Source organism: Seriola aureovittata, chromosome 1 (genome assembly GCF_021018895.1).
Source record: "Seriola aureovittata isolate HTS-2021-v1 ecotype China chromosome 1, ASM2101889v1, whole genome shotgun sequence".
NCBI lineage: Eukaryota > Metazoa > Chordata > Actinopteri > Carangiformes > Carangidae > Seriola > Seriola aureovittata.
In genome coordinates this window covers 7,074,388-7,101,666 of record NC_079364.1, presented here as the reverse complement: position 1 = coordinate 7,101,666, position 27,279 = coordinate 7,074,388, and the positions used below count along the sequence as shown (strand labels likewise).

Below are 27,279 nucleotides of genomic sequence, written 5' to 3'. Positions count from 1 at the left end.
ATCCAAACTCTTAGTCAAACATAGAAGCTTCCTGCTGTTATTCACACTTCCTCGCACGACATGGTGTCATCCCCCATCATCTTAAAACGTCTCCTTTAAGCAGCAGGATAATCCTTCTCTTAGCGAACTTGGTGGTAAATCATAGGTGTTGTGATGGGCATAACATTTTAAAGGATTTAGGAGAATGAGACGCAGGCAGGCTTTGTCGTGCATCACTCACAAAATTGCTCCTCCATATTCCTCAGAGTATAGTGCAGTATTTTAGCACACTACCATGGCAGCATTTCCCTTCGCTTTTCTTCCTCCAAACTGAAATCATAGTAGTTGGCTGCATGATGACGCAGAGCTTTCCCAACAGTTTGACTTAGTCCGCAGGTGCATGGTTGTCGGCGCGTTCCTTCGTTTTTAATTTATTCTTTTGCCGGTACACAACACGATTGCTGCATCATCAGTGTGGATGGGCCTGAGGTGGGTGTGTAGGTGTATGTAGGCACAGACAGTACACACTCAAACTCAAACCTGCTCACCCCACACAGAAACACACACACACACACACACACACACCTGTAAATTATTTAAAGCAACAGATGGGGACGGAGAGCACCCAACAGTCAGCGGGACAAGGAATTCAGCGGTCATAAAGTCCCAAATGTTGTCTTTTTTTTTTTTTAATCCAGTAAAATCAATCAACCTAATGTTTTTTTTTATCTCAGTAAAGCAGATCACTGGATTGCACCAACAGTTGTGTGAGTGCATCCATGTGTTCAGCAGTGGCCTTTCACTTCTCTTCCCCTGCCAGTGTGAGCTGGCTCCAGACACTGCCACTGCAAAGGTCAGCGTGTGTGTGTTTGTGTGTATGTAAAGCGACAACAGTGATCTGTATAATGGGGTTTGTTGTTCCCAAAGCAGATGAAGACTAAGATTAGGCTTAAAGGGGACAGTGAATTTATTAGGCTTTCATTTCTGTGAGAACCATAATCCCAGTGGAAGTAAAAGCTTTATTAGCTCGTGAATTTTTGCTGCCTGCCTGCCACACTGTCTAGTTGACATTATTTTCACTGGGACCTCATAGTAGAGCATTAAAGTAATAGTGAACTGGATGTCCTCTTGATAGTGCCTTTTGCCAATTGCTGTAAACCATTACAGCACCAATGATAACATCTGTACCCTGTTAATGAAACCTTTAGTTTTGCCATACAGGAGGAGATGTGCATGTTTCTGCTAGCTTTAACAGCCATTTAATTTTAGTGACTTTTGAAGAATATGCTCTCAGATGATTTGGATTTTGGCTTATTTTCCTAAGCACTTTCCTGTGCTCTAAAAATGCAATATTTGTAATGGTTTTTGTAGTGCATGAATGATTTTTTGCTGTGCCAAGCAAAGCGTGTCTGTGCCACTGTGCCCAGCTCAGCACCCTTGTGGCAACTTCACACATTTTGTTGAAACCTTTCATGTCATGAAAGTAAACGACAAGCTAAGAAGAGAAAGCAAATAGAGGAAGAAATAATACTAGAAAGTATCAGGATTTCACAAGGTTTGCAACAGAAAATTGATGTGAGAAGTTTGTTAAAAGCTCTCTCCTGGAAGCATGTTTGTAACCAAGCGGGAAAACTATGTGAAGTACAAAGAAAGGATCTATGAACATGTGTTTCACTAGTATCTATCCTAAAGCATATAAGGGACTTTACAGAGAATAGGACCTAAAATCTAACTAATCATCAGAGGACAGAATGATGCATACAAACGGCATGCAAATCAAGGGATGTTCATATCAGCATTTTCAATGGCAAAATTTTAGGCTAAAATCCGTTCACTTCAATAGAATCTCTGAGATCGGTCAATACTCACTGTTTTGGTGCGCTGTGACACAGAAATTTGCATTGCTAAATAGTTGCAGACAGACACTGCTGGATTTTAAGGGAGTATGGAGGGGGAGTCCAAAACCTGGAGGGTCATAGTCCAAAAAAGACTTGTGGGTGCAACACAGTCACTGTCAGCAGCCGAGATCACATGTAGTTATTATACTCCCAAACGAACCAATGAATTTCACTGTGCTAAAGTCTGGCATATGCTTGCACTGAAACCTCCTCCCCTCATACCTCACAAGCTTGTTTTTATCATCTTGTTTAATATGATTTTTAAAAAATCTTTTTCCATTCTTGAACATTATCCCTATTAGTAACATGTGGGTCACCCTCTCTGTGATGACAGGATTTTTACCCTGCTTGCGAGTGTGGCTGTTTGGGACAGCTGTAAACACTTTAGCCTTCAGGCGTGGTTGGATGACACATCATTTACATCATAGTCTGTTGTGACCATACTCTGGCCTTCTGACCCTTGGGAAATAGTTTCAGAGAAAAAAAGAGACAATGGCGACTGGACATGCGAAAGGTGCCAGGAAAATCCAATTAAATGCACAAATACATAAACAACAAGATAAGAAGACAAAGAGTAACCTAAACAAAAAAAGGCAGAGGCAATACACCAGCATTTCCAAGTAGTTTATGAAGCAAATTGTACCAATTAGTGAGAGACAAGTAAACTTCACCCTCTCTGAAAGATGCATTCACTTCACATCTGCCCCCCCACCCAGTGAGTGAGTGATGAAGTTATGCCATTGGTCAGCCAAGTGTTGGACTTTTCCCATTGGGCCTTTGCTTTCCAAACGATTTGGCAAAAACATTTTCTGTTATCAAAGGGCGTTTACAGTGGATCCACACTCCCTTTTTAGTGACTTTTTTCAGAAAAGCACTTACTGATAATCCAGTGACTTTTTGGACAAACCTCAGCTACTTTCCGCAGCAGAGAGTCGCCAGTACTATCCCGCCAGTGAGAGTCACACCTCTCTGCGTCGACTCTGTGCGCTGAGTGGCAGAGAGGATTAGCAAACAGTTTGTTACCCAGATGGAGGCTGTGCGCTGTGAGAGACAAAATAAGAAAGATATTCTGTCACTTTTCATTTTCTCTTAAGTAATCATCTTACTAGTAAATATAGCTTAAATCACAGCTGTTGTCTTTAACTCATGTGTTTGGTGATTTTTGTCAGATGTCGTCGTGGTTTTAAAAATCTGGATTTTTAGCAGCAGCTTGGAAATGACTTGGAAGTGACCGCTGGTTAACATGAAGTCTTAATGGGCTGTGTTTCAGTCACTATTTCATATTTGTTGTCTGACAACAGAAACAGGAAAATGTGAATGAGAACAGCTTTATTGGGAAATTTGGCTGTATTAAAATACTGCATGTGAGCACAGAGTAGGAGAGAAGCAAACAGATAAAGGGCTGAAACCAGGAGCTGTGGGGTTGCTTTACTGGAGGCACAGAATCTATTAAAGGAATGATGAAATCAAAAGATTACCAAGGCGTTTTAGAGCAAAATGTGTTACCCGCTCTCAGAAAACTGGGTTTGAGACAAAGGTCTTTGGTATTTCAGCAGGACAACAACCGTAAACACACATCCAGCAGCACAAAAAAAGTTTGAAAAGTAAATGATGGTTTAAACTTGTCAGCAATGAGTCAATGGCTCAAATCTTATTGAAAACTTTTGGAAAGAACGGAAATCTGCCCTTGCAAAAAGGACTTCAAACTTAAAAGAGCTTGAACACTGCAATGGAGGAGTGGCAAAAACTATCTCCAGACAAGTACAAGAAGCTATAAAATGGCTGGAAGCAATATTTAGAGGCTGTCCCTATGGCCAAAGGTTCTGCAACTAAATATTAGTGAAAGGTGCTAATAATGGTGCATTTTATTGTATTGTATTATTTCAATATTATGCACCACGTTTTTTTTTTCTTTCAAAGTAACCTTGAACATTTTATTGAAATTTTCTGGTTATACAAAATTGGTTATTTTAAATTTATTCTGAAGATATTCAGAATTATGTAAACCTTCAGAGGTTTCAATAATTTTTACCAGGACTGTATTTTTCATCTGCATCCATCATTAAGTTCTTGAGGTGTCCTCTGATCCCTCTCATCCAGCCACTTCACTTAATTGTTACTCGCTCTTAAAACTTTAGAGAAGAGTATCGCAACCACCTGCACTCACCTTTTGAAATGAAAACTTCCAGTGGATAATTTAAACCTGCTGGGTGTAGTCCCTGTAAAGCACTAAGTGTGACTGCTTTCTCACTTCCAGCAGTGGTCTTCTTTCAGCGTCAAGTGCCTGTACAGTTTATATGGAACTGAGAATGAGAGTGTACCCCATGCAGGTGTGGTTATTTTTACCTCAAGCTGTTCTTGAACAATGTCCTAGAAATATTCTTGAGTGTGGCAACATGGCTCTTGATGTTGAATCTTCTCTGGTCCATGTTGAAGTGATTGCATCACATCGTTTCTGTAGATTTGTCAGCTGCAAATTCATACTGTGAATCTCCCAAACGTGTCGTAGATATGGTGACTGGGGAGGCCGCTGAAGTACATTGAACTTAAGGGTTCATGTTCATGACACCAGTTTGAGACGAGTTTTGCTTTATCATCTGTCTAGTTTTGGTGAACCTGTCTCCACTGCAGCCTCAGATTTCTGTTCTTTGCTGACAGGAGTGAAACCTGACGTGGATGTGAACATTAACTGAGGCCCCTGATCTGTGTCTGCATGATTTCATTCATTGCGTTGCTGCCACATGATTGGCTGACTGGATAGTTGCACGAATAAGCAGGTGTACAGGTGTTCCTACTGAGGTGCTTGGTGAGTGTATTTCACAACAGCTTTTCGACATCTGAGTCAGGCTATGGTATTTGTGTATATGACGGTGTGTGCGAGTGACAAAGAGTGAGGATAATCACAGTGAGAAAGAGCAATGTGTTTGTAGGGATGTCATAAAGAGGAGGAACATTTCCACTGTGTTTTTTTCAGTCTGCAGTCATTCAAGTTTAACTGGCAGTCTGATCCTGCTCCTTCATCCTCATGTTGATGCTCTCTGAATCACACAGGCAGCTAGCTGCTTATTGCTGGGATGCAGATTACTGCGCCCTTTCATAGAATGATGACATGATTTTGAACTTTTCCCCATCATGGTCATTGTTGAGTTGGGTTTTGACAGCTAATTCTATTTTGGATTTGGCTCCAATTTGGGAAAAATACCCAGAAATGCAGCTTTCTAACATATTTGTATAAGGTTTTCAAAATGATTTGGATTCAGCAAGAAGATCTGACACTGGGCAGGACAAAAGCTCAACTTGAGTCATGTGAATAATGTCTAAAATTGGTCACTGAGATGACTCAGAGAGAGGCTCAGAGTTTTCATCTACTTAGCATTACCATAATGATTGGAAGTCATGTTAACCTAATGTTTCCCAATACAGTTGTAATTTGCTCTATAAAGATGACTGAGGCTCCTTATTCATTTTATTACAGGTTTAATTTCAGAATTTCAATTGAAAAGATTATTTTATCATTGGAGTTAAAAGCTTTTAGATGCCTCGCTGTGCTAATATCATTCATTACAACTGTTGTGATGGAAGGATTTCACCACCAAGTTGTAATGCTCCTCCTATGAAGTCGCCACGGTCACTCACCCCTGAGTGACAAACACAAAACAATCAGTATTAGCCAAAGCAAAAACATCTAAAACGCTGATCGGTTAAGAGATGGTGTGCAGTCAGCTGGAAAAACATGTCAAAAAAATTTAAGGTTTGTACAGAAAAGCTGCAGAAAAGAGAAGCAACGTTAAGTAATTCTTTCTTATCTGCCTCTGTGATATGGATGAAATTAAGAACATGATGTCACTATAAAAACCTATATAAATTCAGATCACAATGAAGGCAAATTTGTACAAAATCACACATAAAAGATATGTAAAAAGTTCAGTTCTATGCACTGTTAGGAAATACATAAAACCTTTCAACAAAACAAAAACTCTTATGTTTAACTACTAAAGTAAAGAGTTAATGGACAAATGGGCAAAAAATGTGTCTGATATTACTTACTGACATCAAATAGGTTAGTGCTTTGTGGAAAGAGTAGGCGCAGTAAGCTGTAGCTTCAGCCTACACCTTTTCAATCAGAAAAAACATTTCTGCTGAGTTGCATTGTTCTCTGCTGTATTATTTTCTTCTGTGTGTTTTATATTGTTGTTTCTTTTCTTTTTATCCCTAAATTGTGTCATTGTTTACAAATAATGCAAAATACGCATGCATGATACGATGCATGATACGATGCATGATACGATGCATGATACGATGCATGATACGATGCATGATACGATGCATGATAATGCTGAATTATGGCCAACCTCTACTTTCTGAGCAGCTGCACGTTACTAATCAACCGCATGGTTTAATGGAAATAATCAAAAAAATAATTGGAAATAATCAAAAAAAAAACAAAAAAACAGAGCAACCAATCTTACTTTGGATTAGGACTAACATTGAGGCTCTGTTCAGAGTTATGTTACGTCCAGCTATACATGCATCTGACTGCCCAGCACACCACTGCTGATTCTGACAGGCTGTGCTTCTGCAAGATATTTGTTTACTTCTCTGAAAAGAGGGAGAGAGGAAGATGCCAATTCTCTATTTTTCTTTACTGAAAACTGGATATTTTGAAGTTAGTGTTTTTTTAACAAGACGGCAGTGAGTCTTCTGTTGTTTGTCTGTGTTACCACGAGTAGATAAGTCTCGAATGTGCTTGGTGCTCAAGGGAAATCTTTCATTAGACAATACATGTGTACACACACATACAAGTGCACAGTCTCACACAAACACCTAGATATGTGTTACTGTCACCTATGAGATGGGAGGGGGTGTTGATGTGCTAATGGCTTTGGGTTGCCATGAGGATTTAGGGTTTGTGTTACATTATCAGCCGCCCGTCCACACTGAGACTCTCAGGACTGGGGATCTCTGGAGAACACATCACACTGTCTCTGCAGTCATAGTGTGATGGAGGAATGCGAGGTGTGGTTATTAAATAATGAGACTAGACTTCTGTAAGTCGAACCAGCATTAGTCTCATTATTTAACAGCCACACCTCGTATAAAGAACTCAATACACACTGAAAGTGGCTCGTCCATCAGAGGACCATCTCGATCTGTAGTTACATATTGTGTGTCTTATCTGCAATTATCCTCATCTAATATTGTCCCTCTCCTCCATCCTCTGCTCTCCAGGGAGCAGCCAATCTACACCACCAGGGCCCATGTCTTCCAAATCGACCCAACCACCAAGAAGAACTGGGTTCCTGCCAGCAAGCAGGCTGTCACTGTCTCCTATTTTTACGACAGCACACGTAACAGCTACCGCATCATCAGCGTGGATGGATCCAAGGTATGTGTGTGTGTGTGTGTGCTTGTGCTCACTCTGTGCCTGTGAATGTGGCAATATCAGAAAGAGATGATTGGAAATATTTAACTGCTCTCAGGAGACACAGTTGAGGCAGAGGAAAACCTCTCAAAGCTAGAATTGAACAAAAGGATTTAATATTTATAAAATAAACTTTATTGCACTCACACCCTCCCAAATTATTGTCACAGAAGCATACCCTGATATATTTTGAGCAACAACTTGAACAAGTGTATGTATTAACAATTAAACACACAATGCATAATGTTAGATTTATTAAATCACAATTTGCCCACAACTACACATATTCATGTCCATGCTAACATAGCATCTGCTGCCAACTCTCTAAGAAAATGAACAAGAGCAGCCAGGTTATAGTCAAACTAAATCATATTTAATTTACTGTCATCAGCAAACAGCCGACAGTAACCACAGTTCAAGAACTATAGAGCTTTTAAACAGTGCTCCCACTTGATCAGCTTTTCTTCTTCCAGTCAAACTCCTCTGCACTGAGTTTTAATCTGATCTCGTGTTTTTTTTCCTCTGAATAATTTTTACCCATGTGTTGGAGACTAAGGAATTTCTTGGTTATAGAACATTTGACCATTCTCAAGTAAAAACAACAACCTGATTTTCCAAAATGATTTCCATTTGTCATCACAAGAGCATGAATTGATAATAGACACCATATGAATGCGCCTATATCCCACATTCACACCTTCTCTCTCCAAAAACTGAAAGAGTAGATTACATGTTTCCATGGCGATCAGAGCCTCTTATCTGTGTAAAACCTGTCGTAGCGTTATGACAGTGGTATCCCTCTGCTGTTAGGCAATCACCTGTCGCACAATCTTAAATCACTCAGATTACCTGCAGAGCCACTTCAGACAGGGAGCAGGGTGACAGTTGTTTGGATCTGTATATGTCCCTGTGGTCGGTCCTTTCACCATGCATTTCTCTGTTCGGGTAAAGGGCTGTTCAGAACCAACCCAACAGCTGAAGGATGGGTCTCACAGCAGCTCAGCATAGATATACGTCAATGTAGAAAGCATCTTCTGCTGTTGCTAAAGAGTAGCTTCTCTTAAGTGACAAGTAAATGGTGTTTTAGTTAGTAAGGGACGAGGGAATGCATTATGTCAATGGGTGTCCTCACAACTAAAGAGAGACCAACAAGTGTGTGTCTGTACGGGTATTTCTGTTGACCGTCTGGCTCAAATATTAAGAGGGTCTACAATTTTAAGTATAATCCATCTTTAAAGAGAATTAAAATGCATTAGTCTGTTCGGGCAAAGCATTGTTGAGTCAAGCTCTGTTAGGTTCAAAACAGCTCTCTTCCCACAGCTACAAACCAGAGAAGCAAGACTCTAATCTGTTATGTCATCAAGCAGCACTTACTGAGCTATAGCACTGACAACAACTGCCAATTGATCACTGAAGATAAACTGGCATGCTTTATCTTTAACGTCTTCCCTCGAAAAATTAAGTTTTCTCTGAAAGAAATGAGATTTGAAATTGAATTTATTTCAAATGATCTATATTTTTGTAAGTCCTCCATTTGAAATAGTATGTATACCTCTAAGGTTCAGTTGCCAGAGTTTTGAGCATGTGGATCGGCTCCGGTTGGCTATTCTGGACCTAATGCAGACAATAAATTCAACTCAAGGCCAGGATTCCTCGCTCTGCTCCCACTCCTGTCATCCTCCCTGTCCTCCTGTCTCTTCGCTCTCCTGTAACCTTGAGTACCAGAGCAGTAGCCTATGTGTCATAAAATGTGTGCAGGCGACAGCTATATGTGAGGTATGAGGAATAAAAAACTCTGAAGTTTAATCTGTTTTTAAATAGATATGACCGCTGATTTCAATCGCATCCCTTTTTTTTTCCAGCTAATTTAAGTCAAAGTGATGTTGGTATGAGCAAAGTAACCGAAAGCGAGGAAATGTTGAGTCATATCAAATAAATGTTAAATATAGTTTCTAGTTTGTACACTAGCTGCGAGGGAGACAGGTCTGTCTAGAAGAATAGTCTGTGCTGCTGTACATACCAACTACGACAGACCGTCAGCTTATATTCGTCCATTCGTGATGGCCGGGCAACTCACTGATGGCGATACGGCAAGTAGGGGAGCATATCAGCACTTTTGACTCTCACTCATTGTGAATCATGCGTCTCGTACAACAATGGTGCAAGAGCTACAACACCGTGAAGAGTTTTCTTGCTGTGATAACTTTTCCAGCTCACACATAAAAAACCGTCAGCTCCTCTTGTGTTTCAAATATTTTCAAAGGTTTTGTGCCTCATATTCTTCTCTCTTACATCCTACTCCCTCTTTAACTATCTGTTTTGTTCTTTATTACTTACTACTTCTCATAGCCAGTGTCCAAGATTAATATTTTGGCTCGTGTACTGTGTGGTGGTGAGCTTAAAGATGATGTTTGTGCCAAGACTAAGACTTCAAATTCCTCCAAGTGAGCTTGTTTTATGTGTTTTTGGCTGGTAGGTTTGCCAGATGTTAAGTTTTTAACTAGTCTATTAATTTATAAGCCAATATTACAACCTAAAGCCAAGTTTCCTTTGTTATCATCACCTTGTTCCCCTGTAAAATTGTGGCTGCAGCCCAAGTACACCATGTAGTTTCTCTACTTGTGTCTCATACAGTTTTATTTCCACCAAGAAAAATAATTATTCCTACGGTGGATGGATCTGAGGATGTACACGCTTTGCCCTTCAGTTTTCACTATTTGCCCACCCCCAACACTTTTAAGTTGGAGTTTGGATGCTTTATTGTATACCCAGCTGTCATGATGAGAGAATGCACTGGGTTGATACAAGTCCCAAAACAATTATTTATTAGGATTATGGTGCACTCACACCAAAGCTGCTATGAGCTACTGTGAAGCACCAACATCAGGAAATCCAGTTTTGTAAACAGCTTTGCATGTCAACGACTATTTTGTCAGAAAAAACAAACTGGGACGGCAAATGATAAAAAAAAAAAACCAAACAAATGTCATCTGAAGCATCATCTGCATTTATTAACTTCTTCCAGCGAAAAAGCTGCTGTTCATTAGCAGACTAGAAGCTGAATTTCCTCTACGCTGTACTGCACTGTCAAACACACTGTCTATTCAGTATCAAGCTTGAAATTATAGTCCTGCGAAGATATGTGTAAAAATCTCTGCAGATCTACGCAGAAAAAGGGGTGACCGCAGAGGACGTGCACACCCTCTAAATCCCCATAACATGTTGTGGAGCCCTGCATGTTAAAGAAGCTGATTGGTTGATCCAACCTCCTGTCAGGACAAACCATGTTTATGTTCACATTGTCCACGCATGTTCACAGGAGCGTGTTTTTAGCCCTTAGTTCCACATTCACCAAAAGAGATGTTATGTATGTCATGCAAGGTCAGAGCCTAATATTAATGCATATTTTCTAACTTTTATATTAGGCTGCCTCTATTATGATTATAGGAGGCATGAGGGCCAGCTCAGTATTTGTATGTAAATTTATATGGAAATGCAGAAAACTGTCTTCGCTGTAATATTTTGATGTGGTGGTTCACCCCTGACTCCAACTAACTTAACCAGTCTTCTGCATCATTGCCACCAGGGAACAGTATGTTTTTGAAGTCCTTAATATATCGTGAGCAGAACTGCATCAGGTCATCTAAGCGGCTGGCAGACGTATAGAAATAATATTTAACAAGTCTATATCCACATCACACCTCTGCCTGATGAGCAATCGCAATTTTACATTTTGTTGCTTGGTCTGATGAGAGGGCGCGACGACCATCGTCTCGTCTTTCTTTGGCTGCGTCTCAGTTAGAACACCGCCGCCAGTTCCTCCTGTCCATGATCGTGACAAGCCCCGCTGCACAGTTGTCATCGTTATTTCGATCATATATCCCTCAAAAACAAAGACTAGGCTTTTTGCTGTACATTCAGCTGGAACTCACTGAAGTCTGCACGTTGATCACAGCAAAACAGTGAGGTACTCTATAGACCCATTTACCTTGACAGAAATGCTTTTTGAAATGGAGTTACAAGTTGGCCAAGGGTTTTTATTCTCTAAAAAAAAACCCAAGATATTTAAAATTGAATCATCTTAAAAAGCTACCACTCAGTGCAGCTCTGACAAAATCTTCTGGCATTTGGTGCTTGACAAGTGATCACGGCTCTTTCCCTCCCATATTCTCATGTTCTACATCTCTCATTGTACATACTGACTCTGCAGATTCTGCGCACTCTGCAGACACACAATCAGCCAAGGAAAATTTCTCCTGTAACCTCCTGGCTGTCTCTGAGTTTGGAAGTGACCCTCGTGCCATTGGCCAGCCGAGCTTCACTCTGCACCTCCTGCGCCACTTGATCCACAGCCCCGGCTCACCACCCGCACAGCTGCTCGCGTCACTCCGCTCTCCCTCCCCCTGTCACACCCTCCCACTCTCTCTGAGTCGGACACTCGTACATGCCAGCACACACTCGCAGGGTCCACAAAGATCGGGGCAACCTGATAGTCTAGTATGTTAATTTACCGCATTATCAGTTGGATTCCACATTATTTGTCTGATCCTTTTTTAAAAAAAAAATTTTTTTATCTGTTGATAGTCGTGTTTCTATTCAAGCTTCTGTATGTGTTCAACCATAATACAGGATCAATAATGCTGGGCGATGTAGTTGAATTCAGTCACACAATATTTTTCTTTTTTAATAATATATAGCAACATTAATCAAGACATGGAAAAATTTTCAAATTTATATGAAGCAATGTACTTTCTTGCATAATTGGTTGATCAACAAAATGTAAATCACTATTTATTAAATGCCACGGTGATGTTTTTCACATGGCTTGTTTTACAGTTTCACTTTACAAACCATAACTATTTAAAAGGCTGGAGTCAACGCATGTTTTCTATTTTTGCTTGAAAAATTTACTGAAAACTTCATTCATCAAAATAGTCGCAGATTTCTGTTGATGAAGACATTCATTGAGCTCTGTGTGTGTAAAACAAAAACTTCAACAACAATTGTGTTAGCTTCTCGTTGTGATTAACTTGTAATTATGTCATTAATAAAACAGAATTATCATCCAGCCCAAGCTGTGAGTAATAGTGATTTAATATGAATGAGCCTCAGGTCCGTAGTGTGTGGTTTCAGCAGTGTAAAACTGATAATTGCTGCTCATTTTCCTTTCAAGCCAGTTGTCAACATGAAGAAGTAAAAATCCAAACACAAGTTCTGAACATAGAGAAGACTCTGACGGGTTTCTAGCAAACAAAGCAGATGAAATTGAAAAGAAAGACCCTGATTGGCTGATTGACAACACGGCTGATGGCATCACTTTTTCAAAAATGTGTTTTGATTGATGAAGTATATATTTCTTAATGACTGAATATATTCGAGTGTTTAGATGGCCATCTGTTTACCTAATTCTTTACTTTTGTTTATTCTTTTATTTCTTTTTCTTTATTCTGCTGCGACAGCCCAGTTTCTCCACAATGATCATTAAAGTTTCATCTTATCTTAACACTTGTCTTTGAGCCATCGTGATGAACGCTGTTAAATATTCACTCAGCTGCTCCAGATGAGACATGTGAGTGTTGTTCAGGCTTCACCCAGGTTCCTCTTCAGGGGAAATTAGGTCACCTTTGTTTTGATGAAGCCTTTTGAAAGAATGATTTTAAAATTAGATTACCAGCACCTTGGTAAACTGCCACCCTCCCTATAAACCCTTGATGATGTGGGAATGCAGCCTGAATTGGAGACTGCAGCTGTAATCTGTACACTACATGACACTGATAATGTGCTTTTAGTTTGTGTATAGGCAATGATTCCTCTCTTTAGGAGCCATTAGCATTGTTCTGAATGTGACACAGATGCTACACGTGTATGGATTTCAAATGCTAATCTGCGCATTCTGTTAGCTCATCCTCTTCTTTTTGGGTCTGTGTCCAGTAATGATGCAGTGTAAAGTGTTTTCACACCTCAGCCAATGAAAAGATGGAAAGGGAGACAGTGGGGGCGTTGAAAAGGACATGAGTCTGTCAGCAATTTGAATTCTCGATTCCTGTGTTCACAGCCATGTTGCTATGAAACAAGTGCTTCACTGTGATTAAACTGTCTTCTTTTGTTTCTTAATTGTTGGTAATTTGCGTGTGCTGTTTCTAATTTTTCACGTCTTGGTAGTGAGACTGGGTTTGTGTACATGCGCAGTCATAAATTAAAGCAGCTTGTGTTGACATGCACATCTAGCTGTTCATATAGGATTAGAAGTGTGTGTATATTTACAGTGAGGCAGTAAACACCAAAATCACTGCAGTCTGGTCAGACTGAAATAGTGTTTTAGGCATCTATTGGTTTCTACTGACACTGTCTCATGCTCTAGTTACAATTTTAGACTGCGGCAAATGTTTTTTGGCAGCTGATTTACTGCATAGCTGCAACAGGTGAATGTGCGCTGTAGCAAATATGGAGATTGTAATTTGACTACTTAGAGGTTAGTGGGTCAGCGGTCACCACTGCATGGTCTGTGTCAGTGTTTTATTTATTTATTCATTTTCTTCCGAACAAATCTTTCTTTTGCAATTGTGGAACAAAATGACTGGTACAAATGGCTCAAATGTTTTTGCGCACACATACAGTATATACTCGTGTTCTTAACAATCCCTCCCCCCAACCACCCGCTCCCCTGTGGCCTCCCATGAACAGCTTGACAATAATAACTTGAGTGAGGTGTCCTGTTTGGTGTTTCTCTGTTCATGACCCACGAAGCTTAAACTTTATTTGTGCTGCTACGTGACGCCACATCCCTAAAGTGGATGATTTGGCATTGAAAGTATTTTGGCAGCTTTAAAACAGCCATTAACAATTTTACATTGTCCTTTATTTGACTCTGAGTCATAACAAAGTCTGTTTTTGTGCTGTCACATCAGACAAAACGCTGGACACTCACCTCCAAAAGTCTTGAAGAGAGTGACACTCACATGTCTTGTGTTTACACCATCCCAGTGAATTATGTGAGAACGCGTTGCATAAGGTCATACTTATTACTTACTTTATTTTTTATTTTCTCCCGTCTCAACTACTGTAATGCACTTTATGCAATTTACTATCATAAATAAAGTTTATTTTTATTATTATTATTTGTAGTAGTAGTAGTTGTATGTAACATAGTACAATTTTGAGTGTGAAATCTGGTGACATGGGTGTAGTAAATGGTTATAAACTGATGGTTTGGGTTCTTAGATTATGTGTCAGTGTCAGTAGCTTCTATGATTAACAGGCCATTGAGAGACAATTTGACTGTCACAGCAAAAAATTTAATTGTTTGCCATCCAGCATCCTGCTTAATGAATTTTATTTTATTTGAATTGAATCATTTCTTTGCTTTTGAAGTAGAAAATATCTGCCCCCTTGTATTTAGAGGATGAGCAAGTATTTTTTTTGCATTTTGATGTATGACATTATCGAAGATTTAAATGCTTTGTATTGTAGATTGGCTCTCCAACACGCATATGAATCTGAGTGTTTAGAGGAAGAGTTGAACAGTTGAAGAAACTATAAATCTGCCAATTATAATCACACTTGTCAGTGGTGGCATAGTCTTTAGACACGGGCAGTGTATTACAGCTTTACTCTGGTATGAATGCAGCTACAATAGGGGATTGTCTTTTACTCAATCAATAGGACTATTCATCATATGAATGCAGCTGCTGGAGCTCCTTCTCTAATATGACTTGGCTCGATGAAACACTCGATTTTCAAAACACAGCAGCAGACATGAGCCTGAGGGAAGCGTGCTGTGTCAGATGAACTTAAAACCATGCTGGTCTATCTATGTCTATACACCTATATTGATTACCAGTATGATCTCCAATAAGGCTAGAAATGAATGATGCGTTGTTTTATCCTAACAGGTGATAATCAACAGCACCATCACACCCAACATGACGTTCACCAAAACATCGCAGAAGTTTGGCCAGTGGGCAGACAGCAGGGCCAACACTGTGTTTGGACTGGGCTTCTCTTCGGAGCAGCAACTGACAAAGGTGAGAGGCAACATTTCTGCAGCATCACATAGTCACACAGCTTAGAGACGGCCAATTTGTGTATTTGTACTAAAAACCCAAATGTGACAGTGCACAGTTGGTTATTAACTGAACACCAGGTGGGGAATTGAAGCAATCAGAAAAGGATTTAAGGGTATACCTGATTCTTAAGTCCTTACTATTGCTATGGAGCCAATTATTTCTCTGATCTCAAAAAACTTTTCAAGATGAGCCACACTGTGTATGACACATCAGCTTGTATTGCCACTAATCATCACAGCTCTTTAACATCTCCCTGATATTTTCAGTTTGCTGAGAAGTTCCAGGAGGTAAAAGAAGCAGCCAAGCTAGCAAGGGACAAATCTCAAGAGAAGGTGGAAACACTGAGTAACCACTCCCAGGTAAATTACATCTCTCTGCTGTCTGAAATTCTGATTCAGTACAACACCTCTGCTGTCCAGCTGTTTCCTCTACAGTCGCCATGATCCTCTACAGAGAGGAAAAATAGCAGCACTGCAGAGACACTGAGAAATAAAAATGCTTCAGTTTAGCTTCACACACACTAAAGGATTCAAACACCAGATTCCTGCAATAATAAGGTATTCAAATAGTTAAGTTTAGATATTTACATGAACACAGATCTATGAATCTTGTGTTGAATATTACATGCTAACACAACAGAAATCATTTGTGTCATAGTCTGAATCATCATGAATGAGAGGTGAAAGGTCATCCTTACCAGTACAGTAATTTAAGATGATAAGGAAGCCAGTGAAACAAATAAAACGATAAACATTTCCACACAAACAGTCTCAATGTAGTAATTCAGTCAGTTAGTAAACAGCATTGATTGGAGGTTGATCCACAGTCACGGCTCAGTAAGCGTCCACCAGGTCTGCTCTCTGCCCGCACTGACTCCAGATGGCAGGAATCAGACTCTGCTCTGAGACACACAAAGCTGCTGGGCCATATGACATGATAAATACTGGCAACAGTTCTTCCTCACCCCTCTGCTGTCATCGCTGACGTGCTGAGGTTGTTGACAGTGTTTCACCGAAAGAAGCCCGCGGCCCCTCTTTCATGGTCAGAACCCAGAACCCAGAACCCATCAGACCTTTCGAAAAGCTCCAGATGAGCTTCAATCACAACCTGCCCATAACCATAACAAGTCTCGCACTGTCCCATGCCAGGAGTCTGGACGTGAGACGCCCTCCACCAACCAGGCATCCAGCATTAACGGGACCGATGATGAGAAAATCTCTCACGTCGGTCCGGAGGCTGCTCTGCTGAAGACCGAGAACGAACGCCTCAAGAGTGCAGTAGAACAGAGGTAAGGTTACGTTTCATTGCAGCAGAGGAACCTCTTTCATGTGACGTGTTCTTCCCTTCATGATTAAATCTTTTATCTTGAATCAATAACATAACTACATGTGAACTATCAGCCTTCGTCCTCGTGTCCACTCCTCATCACAAGTCAGATTAATACAATATCTAATTTAAAAAAGTGTCCTTTTCTGTAAACAAAGGAGTATCTTTTTTTCATAAATCTTTTTCTTCACCAAGAAGAATTTTTTATTTATTTTTCTTCTGCAATTGTCGCATCATGACCAAATAAACTAAAATACACACATAAATTAGTTTGCAGCTGGTGATTCTGTGTAACAAAAAAAAAAAAGAAGCCTTTTCTGTAGAGCAGCAACAGAAAATACACAGGTTTTTGGGAATCTGGTTATTTGAATGTAAACTAACCAGTGTGGAGACCGTCCAAAGAGTCATGTACCGACACCGCACTGGGATTATGAGCACTAACTTTAAGACACTTACTCAATCACAAAGCTTGTTCAGAATGAAATAAAATGCATAGAAAACATTTTTCATCCTGGGGCCATCACAGGTATCTATCCCAACACATAGCTTTTACTAGAGCATATGAACAAATAGACATAACCATGCATATCATTAATTTTACTGAGTCATCCAAATGGTGCAGTATCAAGTGTGCTAATCCTTAACATGTTTTATAATCTCACATCAGTCAAGCAAACTCTCGCTGTTTTATTCTTGTGTTCTGCTCATCTCGGCACCAAACTGTGCTCAAATGGGGCTCCCTCTTCATTTTCCTGCTGCTGGGATAATATCAAGTCCTCCCAGCGCTCAGAAATCACCTGATCAAATCTAAAGAGTGATGCTGCTCTACTCTGCCATTTGGTTATCAGGCCTTTATAATCCAGATGCTGAGTGTATAAATCAGTAATTGCACGAAACACCAGATGTAGTTCCAGATGGGATTAAAATGACCCCAGGGCTTCAGAGTCAACTAAAACTGCAGTGAGTAAATTTTGCCAGAATTGACGTATTTGATCCAGATGGGATAAAAGGTCCTGAAGTGAAAAAGGCCAATTAGCAGACCTTCCCTGCCAATACTCAAGACAAAATAAGAATGAAAGAACATCTGCATGAGCGGTGGAGATTACACGTTATTTTACACTTCTTGTAGTTCTCAGTAATTTCTCCATGAAAGGAAGTAATATATAATAGTACTTTCTTAAGAAGGATTCCTTGACAGGAAGTTGTGATTCTTATTGAAGAACTGAATAGAAAATTGCGAATGTATTGTAGACGGTCTATTTTCATAGTTTCCACTAACGAATGACTGAAGAATGAATATTTACTTGGTCAGACACCGTTTTGTGTGTATGCAAATACAGTCCCATTCAAAACTAATGGAACGGCAAGAGCACTTCCTTTGTTTTGTTGTACACTGAGGACATTTGGGTTTAAGATCAAAAGCTGAATATGATTTAATTATCTCTTCACACCCGGCTGCTCTGGAAGACATAAATACGTTGTTGTAAAGCTTTTCCTCTAAGCTCAACATCAGCTGTGGAATACAATCTGTGCTGCATAAATGTCATTCTTAAGTGCTCCTTCCTGCTTTGCAAGTTATTATAGTTGCTATTTTTACCTCAAGAGTATATTCACTTGGTTTCATATTGACCAGTTCAATTAAAGAAATTCCACTGGTCAACTAATTACACTCAAATGACTTTCTCTGCTTTGTACTTAGAATTAGAAAGTTCTTTCCACGAAACATTTAAGGAAATGATGAGAAAATTACAAACCCTAAACCAAAACATTGTTATTAACTGCGTACTGTTTCATAGCAGTATCATTACATACATTTCATGTATCATCAAACTTGTCCAGGTTATGGTTGTGAAACATAGTTTAGTCCACCATTGTTCCCCGTCTTTGTCCGTCCTTCTTCATGCCTTCATTTTCTTTTGCGTTAGTGTGTCACAGTTGTGAAGGACTGCAGAAAGCTGCTGTGCATGTCTGTCCACGTTGGAGAGTAGCGCACTTCAGCTCAGCCATGCATAAGGAGGGGGACAGAGATGCATACTAAATATACATCAAAGTCTCTCCAGCCTTATTGATAAGACGGAACCAAACTCTCTAATATGAACAGATAAAAAAACTGTATGTACATATCAGCACAACAGCTCATCAGACCTTTGAGACTTTTCCCACTTATTTCTTTTTTATGGTCTAAATATGTCCCGACAGTGTGATGTACATCACATCTAATTGAATGAATGAGTGGAAGGAACTGGTAGCATTATGTGTCATGTCAGTGGGCACAAGCCTGAGGCATTTCAACACTAACCTGTCTAGATTTTCCATCCATTAATGACTCTCCTTCTGGATCTTACTGTTTCTCTCTGTCTGACAGCAACACCAACGCCAAGAAGTGGGAAACAGAGCTGCAGACTTTAAGAGAAAATAATGCCAGGCTGGTGGACGCACTGCAGGAGTCTTCAGCAAATGTAGAGAGCTGGAAGAAACAACTCAGTGCCTGCAAGGAGGAGAGTGACACGCTCAGGGAAAAGGTAATACAGTCATGCACTCCTACAGGGAAGTTAAATGATGTACACAAACCCATCGATCCTGCAAGCAGAAAAGGTGTCAGGTTAGAAACACTGTTGCCTCCTGCATAAAAGGAAACAAACTGCACCAAAAAACTGTCACAAAATGAATGGATTCTTTGTGCTAGTTATCTTAATCTGTATAGTGGGATTAGAGAATCCCTTTTACAAAATTGTGATCAATCTCAAGTTTGTCCACTTTGAGCGAGAAGACTACTGTACATTTGATAAGCTTCTGTGTTTCCTGCACCAGAGTCTCAGCTCCAAGCCCACCATAAATAGAATCATTTTAGTTTCATAATCAATGTGGGCTGTTACTGCAGCTGGGCTGGTGTTGCAATGATACTCTTTATTTTGTAACCTGCTGCAAGTTGTTTTTTTTGTTTTTTCTAATTGCTGGTGTCAGTTTTGAAAATGACATCACCTATATAATCCAGTAAATCCAGTACTTCACAAATACACAATGATAAACAAAATGGTAATATAATATAAGAACCTCCCTTTCTTTTTCGTCATGTGTTCAGATTGCAGAACTAGAAGCTCAGTGTAATGAAGCCAATGAGGAGAAGCAGAAAAACGCCCAACTGACTTTACGAGTGCAGGAGCTGGAGGCTGAGCTACAGGAAAAAGAGCAGGTGAGACTTCAGCATCACATTTGTCCTGAAACAACAGGGGCAGTCTGGAGAGAGTTGTCTGTGAGAGTTTGTGAAACAATGCCTTTTTTAAATAATGGAAGTGTTACCTTGATCTACTTCTTCAGATCTACTTTCTTCTCCTCATCCCCACATTTCTGTGTTTCCCTTCACTCCACAGCAACTCTCTGCCTCTTGTTCTTACTCAGGTACCACTCCTCTCCCTCAGGAAGTGATTATAGCTCAGTAGGAAATGATAGGTTTTGTTATGGGATCTTTGGATTTGTATGGATTGTTCTTGTTATTTTCACCTACCCAGCTGGACCCAGACCTTCATGATTTTTTATGCCTCTGTGCCGGCAAGAGCCGTGGCTGGAGGCGTTGTGTTTTTGGATTGTCCGTACTTGCGTCCATTCCTTTCTTGTGATCATGATTAGATTTTGGTGGTCAAAGGTCAAAGGTCAAAGGTCACTGTGACCTGACAAAACAAGTTTTTTTGCTATAGCTCGTGAATTCATGCGCTAATCATGACACAGTTTAACATAAATATCTAATGGGATAAAATTATGAAGTGATGACATTTTTTATTCAACCGGTCAAAGGTCAACTTAACTGTGACATCATAATGTTCTGCAAATACACGCCATTATTCACTGCTGTAACTCATGAACTGAAGGGGAGATTGTGAACATATTTCCTGCAACTTGACTGGTTGGTGAAGGCATACAAGCACAAGGCGGTAACTCTTGTTATATTTCTGACTGTGCTGCTTATTATATTTATTTCTGCAGTAATTAACTTGATATTTTTCCTGCTTTGGTGCAGTTGAGCTCCACTGTGAAAATAATCAGACTATAATGTAAATCCATCCACTGACTTTGTCTTTTGTCAGAGTAGCAGGGAATTTTGGCACAAATACCATTAGTGATATCGCCTTATGTTCACTACATCACTCATCCCTAATCCAAACTAGCTGAGTGTCAGCGCGGCGGAGCCTAATGGTGCTGTTATTTCTAATGAGGATGAGCCATGCGTAGCCACACAGTCCTTTGACCTTTGCTAGTTGCTGGTTAAATGCTGTTTCTGTCTGCAGACAAATGATCAGGACCGATGTTGCTGCCTTTTTATATAGTGTGTCTCTCTATCAATACCATGAAAGACACAGAGACACAATCAGCCATGTGTGAAACCGAAGAAAAGATGAACAAAACATATTCAGTTACCATAGGAGAGTTCTTATATCAAAAGTAAAAGAGCATTTCATCATGTATATCTGGCCAAGTCCTTTTTAGATATTTTCTATAGCTTGATCCCCAAAAAGTGACACGTAGCCAAACTGCTTTCTCTCAACAGTTTTAGAGCTGTTTACACACCTGAACACTGCAACAAATCAAGCTTTACACACTCTCTAAATGTGTATGATGGTGATGATGATCATTTATATTTTTCTGTTATCAATTAGCCAGTCAATACACCAAGGTGACGATGATCTAATGACTATTTTCAGCATCAGTAAATCTGACAAATATTTTCAACGACTTGAACGATTAGTGTATTGAAAAGCAATAATAGTTGCAGATTCATTTTCTGATCGATCGAATAATCGTTGAAGCTCTAGTCTTTTTATTGTTTGTTTAGTCTGATGAACACAACAAAACCCAAAGATGTTCAGTTTACAATCCCACTGAAACAGATGAACAGTACATCCAGACATTTCAGGAGCAAAAACAAGCAAACCTTTGATATTTTGCTTGATAAATGACAGAAGGGATTAATCAATCCCCAGTTATCTTATTGATAGATTTTCTTTTGGTTGTCCATAAAATTAATCCACTAAACTAAATTTTGACATTTATGGCTGTGCGGCATAAAGACCCTTTCAGATTCCCTGAGGTAAGCGGTGTGTCTGGGATATTCTAGTTTACCATCTGAGTATTAATAGAACATGTAAATCTTTCTGTCGAGAGCGGTATATCTTACTCAACAACAGGAAGGAAGTAGTTCAAAGAGCTGGAGCTGATTTTGAAAGCCTATAAGCAACAAATCACGTCCTTTGGGGGGCTGCAGCGTTTCCACAGTCCTGAGTATCATCCATAACGCTTCGAGCACTGACCGAGGGGCCTGCAGAAGGAAGTCTCATTGTTTGCAGAGCACTGATACAGCAGACGGTCCACAGAGGCTCATCTGCCGAGTGACTCACCCGCTGCTAGAAATGCACACGCTTAACTCCTCCAATTAAAAACGTGCCTATGAATTATTAAGCACTGACCCTGCGCTGGCCAGCTGTGAACCAATAGAACAAAGCTGTTACAGGTAACCAGAAAGACACGGCCAATTATTACTTGTTGTGGAAGTGCTTGAAGCAATAACATGATAAGAACCTGTATATGGTGTGTTTGTCTTAAAGCAGCGGAGAGATGAGATTTTCAGAGCGATAAGATGTTTAATTGAGGAGAAAACAAACATGTAAGCGTAAGGCAGAAAAACTCAAGTCAAGGCTGTTTCATCACTATTCATTCTAGTCTGCGTTTTTCTCTCTTTACCTTAATTTCCATTTGTCCTTACCTGTTTTGTGTTGTTGCTTCTATGGTCATAGTTTGTTTATTTATTTTTATGAACATTAATTAACAGTAATCTTGCAAATGTAAATATAAATGTCCCAAGGTCACTGCAATGCTGGGTATTCAACTTCAATACGTTTTTGGTAACGCCTGAAAATGTCAGAGCATCGCAAACTGTCAGTAACTGAAAGCTGGAATCAAGCACATGATTCATACTCGTATTTACGCATTGATGTTTTAGATAATCACTTTGTCAGTTTTGTCTTTTATTCAGGTAAAGTTCTTGTCAATCTTCTCATGTAATTCTCTGCAAATTTCTCACAATGTTGAACTATTTCTTTAACATTTGTTAAGTTTGGCTTCTTAAGAAAACAATGGGAAAAGAACAATGAATCGTTGTTGCTGGTTTCTGAACTTTTCCCAGGAGCTGGAGAACCTGAGGAAACAGGCAGAGATAATCCCTCAGCTCATGGCAGAGTGCGAGAGCATCACCGCAAAACTGCAGGTACGTTCAAAGCACCCAGGAATCCCACAAACCCCACATTTCTCTCTGGTGTGATTTACAGCAGAGGATAAAAGCGCAGCACAGAGCCGCGTAGACGGCGAGCTTACAGCACACGTGAGGACACGATGGCTGTCACGGCGAGGTAACACACAGGCTCTGAGGCGCAAGCAGCACTTTCAGATGGAGGTATTCATCATTTTGCCTGAGGGCTGGTGACACAACATTCCCATCACGTGTCTCACTAACGCACATTGTGGTTACTGCCTCTATTAATAAAGGTCCATCCCCTGTACAGTGCGGAGTGGATTATTGCCTCTTTGAAAAGGTTTTTGTATCCTCATCTGTGACACAGAGATACTACATCTCTGTCACAGCTTATTAGTTTCCTAGCAATACAGATGTGTACAAAAAGAGCTGTAGTTGTTTGAGAGCGCTGCTGATTTAATATGCCAATATTTCTGTAGGTGTACATATGTTTAATGTGTGTGAGGTTGGGTGTGAAAATCTACCCTTTAACATCATGGATTCCCGACCATCACCTCCCTTTTTCGTTGTAACAAAGAGCACTAATACTTCAAGGCTTATTCCTCATTGAGTAATATCAGACTTTCTGTAAAACCAGAAGTGCCAGGCTCGGTGAATGACTGTACGCCCCGTTAGTGCCAAGTCAGACATGAGGTGCATTGATAGTGATGCTCATCTCACCCTGTACTGACTGACTCAGAGCAGGATTTTATCATTCAAGCTGTCGTGCATGTGCTGCCTTTCAAGCCGGGCAGGGAGGAGAATAAAACCAACAGTGGCATGCCTGAAGTTCTTGTGCTTCACAAAGCTCGACTGCCTGGTTTGTTTCTGCAACAGCCAGCTGGATGAATGACAGTGACAACAGAACCGGCTGAAGCACGAGTTTATATAACCGGCTATCCAAATTGAGGAGAAGCATAGACAATGGGATTTCTCAAATACCTTTGTCTATGCATGAGGCCTAAAGGCAAAAGGCGCCTATTTAGGGAGAAGTTGGGAGATTTTAAAAAACAGTTGAAATTACTTTCCTGCTGCCAAATCAGTGTTTTTCCTGTGACATCAATATGATTTTATGTGGCTTTAAAAAAAAAAAAAAAAAAGTCTACCTACTTCATCTCTGTGTTTGTGGTCATTGCTCCCCTCTATTTAAAGACAACACCCCATGTGGAGATCAGGTTTCAGAAGTCAGCTGGAGGATACAGTCATGCAGGCGCAACACCTATTTAGCACTCCTATTTTAAACCCCTCCCTTCAGTGGTATCTTTGGCATTAATGTGTCACTCATGTCGCCTGCTAGTCTGACTTACTTTACCCTCCCATCCCCACACATAGAAGAATGTACAGGCTTGATTTTCAGTCATGACAATGTTAAAAAAAAAAGAAAAAGCAAATGCATCCTTTTCTTTTTTTAATTGTAACTGCTATTTTCTACAATGCAACATTTTTTTCCTCCTAATATCTGTCCACAGGCTGCAGAGACGAAGAACAAGGAGTTGGAGGGGAGGATAGAGGGTCTTCAGTTGGACATAGACGACAGTCAACAAAAGCAGGGCAACATGAAGGGCGAGCTGAAGAAGTTCATGGATATTCTGGATGGAAAGATAGACGAGCTGCATGAGGTCAGGCAGGGGCTTTCCAAGCTAGGTGTTGATAACTGAGAAAAGTGGCACTGAGCTGAAAGGGTCAGAGGTCGGGTACGAAAGATTCACTACAGTATGTCTTCAGGGCAGAAACTATGTGGCACCTACTCCCCCCAAGGTGATGTCCACTCGGAAACTATCAGCTTTGGCTTCTAATAAACACTACCACGTGAGAAAGAGATGATTTTGGAGAGGGTGAGGGAGACTGGCAGATTAAAAGGAGGGAGGCCAGCATGTTCCACCAAATGGCTCCAGTTTGTATGCTGGCATCCTGAAACTAAATCAAGAGTCACACTTTGAGCTTACTTATCGGTTTCTGTGGGGGGAAACGGCTTTAAAAAGCTGGTGGCGGGTTCTTAGATTCTGTCCATCTGTCTTTTTTCTGAAGGCTGCAGCACTTCTACGCAGGCAGTCTGAGCTTAGAGTAGAAGAGGGGACTTAAAAGGGCTAAAATGAACAACACACAAAGACAATGCTGTTCAGCATCACTCAAGTAATAATTGGTGTTAATCCTTGTGGCCCCCTCAGAGAATTAGAGATGAAATCTTTCTACAGACTGTCCTCGCTGTTGCCTCTCGTCTATCTCAGGTGTGTTAGAAGACAGTTTGTACTCATTAGATTATATGCACATATATAACGGCCGTGACACAAAGTGCCTCCAGGTGAGTCTAAATCCACCTGGCAAGGAGGACTGGCCAAGTGATGACCATCACCATAATAATAACTTGATGATTTTTGTGAGAATAGCTGACGAAAAAAACAAACATCCTGACTAATAAAATGAGATGATAAGAAGGCAGGCAGGCAAACCCATCGCGAGGATGTCAGTGCTGTTAATGGATGTTAATGTGGTGAGAAACTCAAAAGGACACAACAGGTGTTTGCACAAAAACTCCTCTGAGAAAGGACTGCAGCAGGAATTCAACACTTCTCTTGTGGGTGTTTTCACTAAACAGTCCTTTTGATTATATTTGCATAAAGAAGGAAAACGCTCTGGTCTCAGGAGCTTTCCTTCAAAAATATCCAAAAATAATAATAGGAACCCCTTCTTGCCATGAGCGTAGTGTAGTGTTTAAATGACTGTGTGTGCAATAGTATTGGTGTCCATTTGTAGAACAAAGACGTATGTCTCCAAGGCTGTTGATGTGCTTCCCACACACTGGTTTTTGTTATGGTGGTGGTTATTTTTGGGTGAGGGGACTTGGTGCTGCTCGATGGGTGAATAATGTGACGGTGTACTTCACTGAAAACATTTAGATGGCATGGGCCTTTTCACTCAAACCCTGTCAGATTCTTGGTTTTTTGTTTTACATATTTATTTATTTTTGGTGCCTCTCTGCAACTAGTGTTTCTAGAACATACCAAGTAAATCAACGTTACCTTCACTTAATGTCTCCACAGATGTACAATAATATATAAACTATACCAAACTGTCAGGACTCAGAAGTTTTATATTGGAGGATTTGTTTGCAGGATGGTGTGACTGCTGCTTTTGAGAAGTCCACCTTGAAATGTGGTGCATTTGAACTCAAAGGCACATGTTCTAGTGGCATATTTACTGGGTTATACTATGATGTTATAAGTCTATATTTTTCATCACTGTTTTAATCTTGTCATAAGACTCAGATATATACAATGGGACTTTTTGCTTACTGTTCTCTCTCTGATTAGCTCTACTGTTCATAAGTCACCAAAATCCTGGATAACACAATGAATGATCCTTCCTTTTGAACCAATGCCTCTTGTGCACTTTTGTGACTCCTGTTCAATATTGTACAATAGAACTGACAATTGTTAAAATTTAGTTTAATTACAATGCTGAGTTAGTGTGTGTGTGTTTCTTCTTCTTTTTTTTTTTTTTTAAAGTTCAAGTAGTGGGTCACATTTTGGCCAGAGCGCCACAGAGAGAAGATGGAAGGTTTCCCTAATCCCCCATTTAGTTGCAAATCAGTGTTGTGGGTTCTGTGCAGAAAAACTAAGATGCTGTTAAAGCTGACAAATGCGCTGCTTGACATCGTGAAAGTCTTGAGGCATTTTTCCTGGATGAGAAGCTCAGTGAAGGAGGTGGAATGAACCCAGAGCGGCAGAGCTTCATCCCGTCGATGCTTGAGTACAGAAGCTCCGCCACCGCACGTCTTTGTCTCTGATGTTGATTTACATAGCACTAAATATAGCTGTAATCCTAACAGAGACACACAGAACTGTAGCAAATGAGGTGGGATTTAATCGCCGTCAGTGACATGTATCAGTTTCTCTGAAATCAGTACAAATAAAGCAAACACACATCAGCTTGTTTGAAGGACGGAAAAACCCTCAAACATCCTCAGCACTGAAGACATAAATGCAGATCTGTGGATCAGAAGACATGTTGCCTTGGCAACCTAATCCCACTCACTCATTTCCTTTTGTAAATAACAGTATGACTGATGGACTATAAGAAGTACAGATCCAGTGCCACCTTCCATCAATTAATTTGATAATTAGACAAGAGAGTCAGTCGTCTTCCTCAGCCAATGAGACGCCTAGAAGCTGGTCTCCCCGAGTTTCTAATTTCCATTATCACCCTCAGAGATCAGGTGGGCGACACAGGTACATCTGAGAGGAGAATTAATCAATATACAGTGTAAGCATCAATTTGGTTCTGAAGTGATCAGTTAATTGACCGATT

The 27,279-nt window shown here is 40.2% G+C and overlaps 1 protein-coding gene across 1 annotated transcript in view; it reads left to right on the top strand.

Moving 5' to 3' along the window:
* homer2 (homer scaffold protein 2) overlaps positions 1-26,438 on the top strand; it is a 33,121-nt gene extending 6,683 nt beyond the window's left edge. The window contains exons 2-9 of the mRNA XM_056372639.1: positions 7,107-7,263; positions 15,192-15,323; positions 15,632-15,724; positions 16,514-16,653; positions 19,057-19,213; positions 19,774-19,884; positions 22,867-22,947; positions 24,441-26,438. Of these exons, the coding sequence (XP_056228614.1) occupies positions 7,107-7,263; positions 15,192-15,323; positions 15,632-15,724; positions 16,514-16,653; positions 19,057-19,213; positions 19,774-19,884; positions 22,867-22,947; positions 24,441-24,629 (1,060 nt within the window). The 3' untranslated portion in view covers positions 24,630-26,438. The remainder of the gene's footprint in view (positions 1-7,106; positions 7,264-15,191; positions 15,324-15,631; positions 15,725-16,513; positions 16,654-19,056; positions 19,214-19,773; positions 19,885-22,866; positions 22,948-24,440) is intronic.
* The last annotated feature ends 841 nt before the right edge of the window (positions 26,439-27,279 follow it).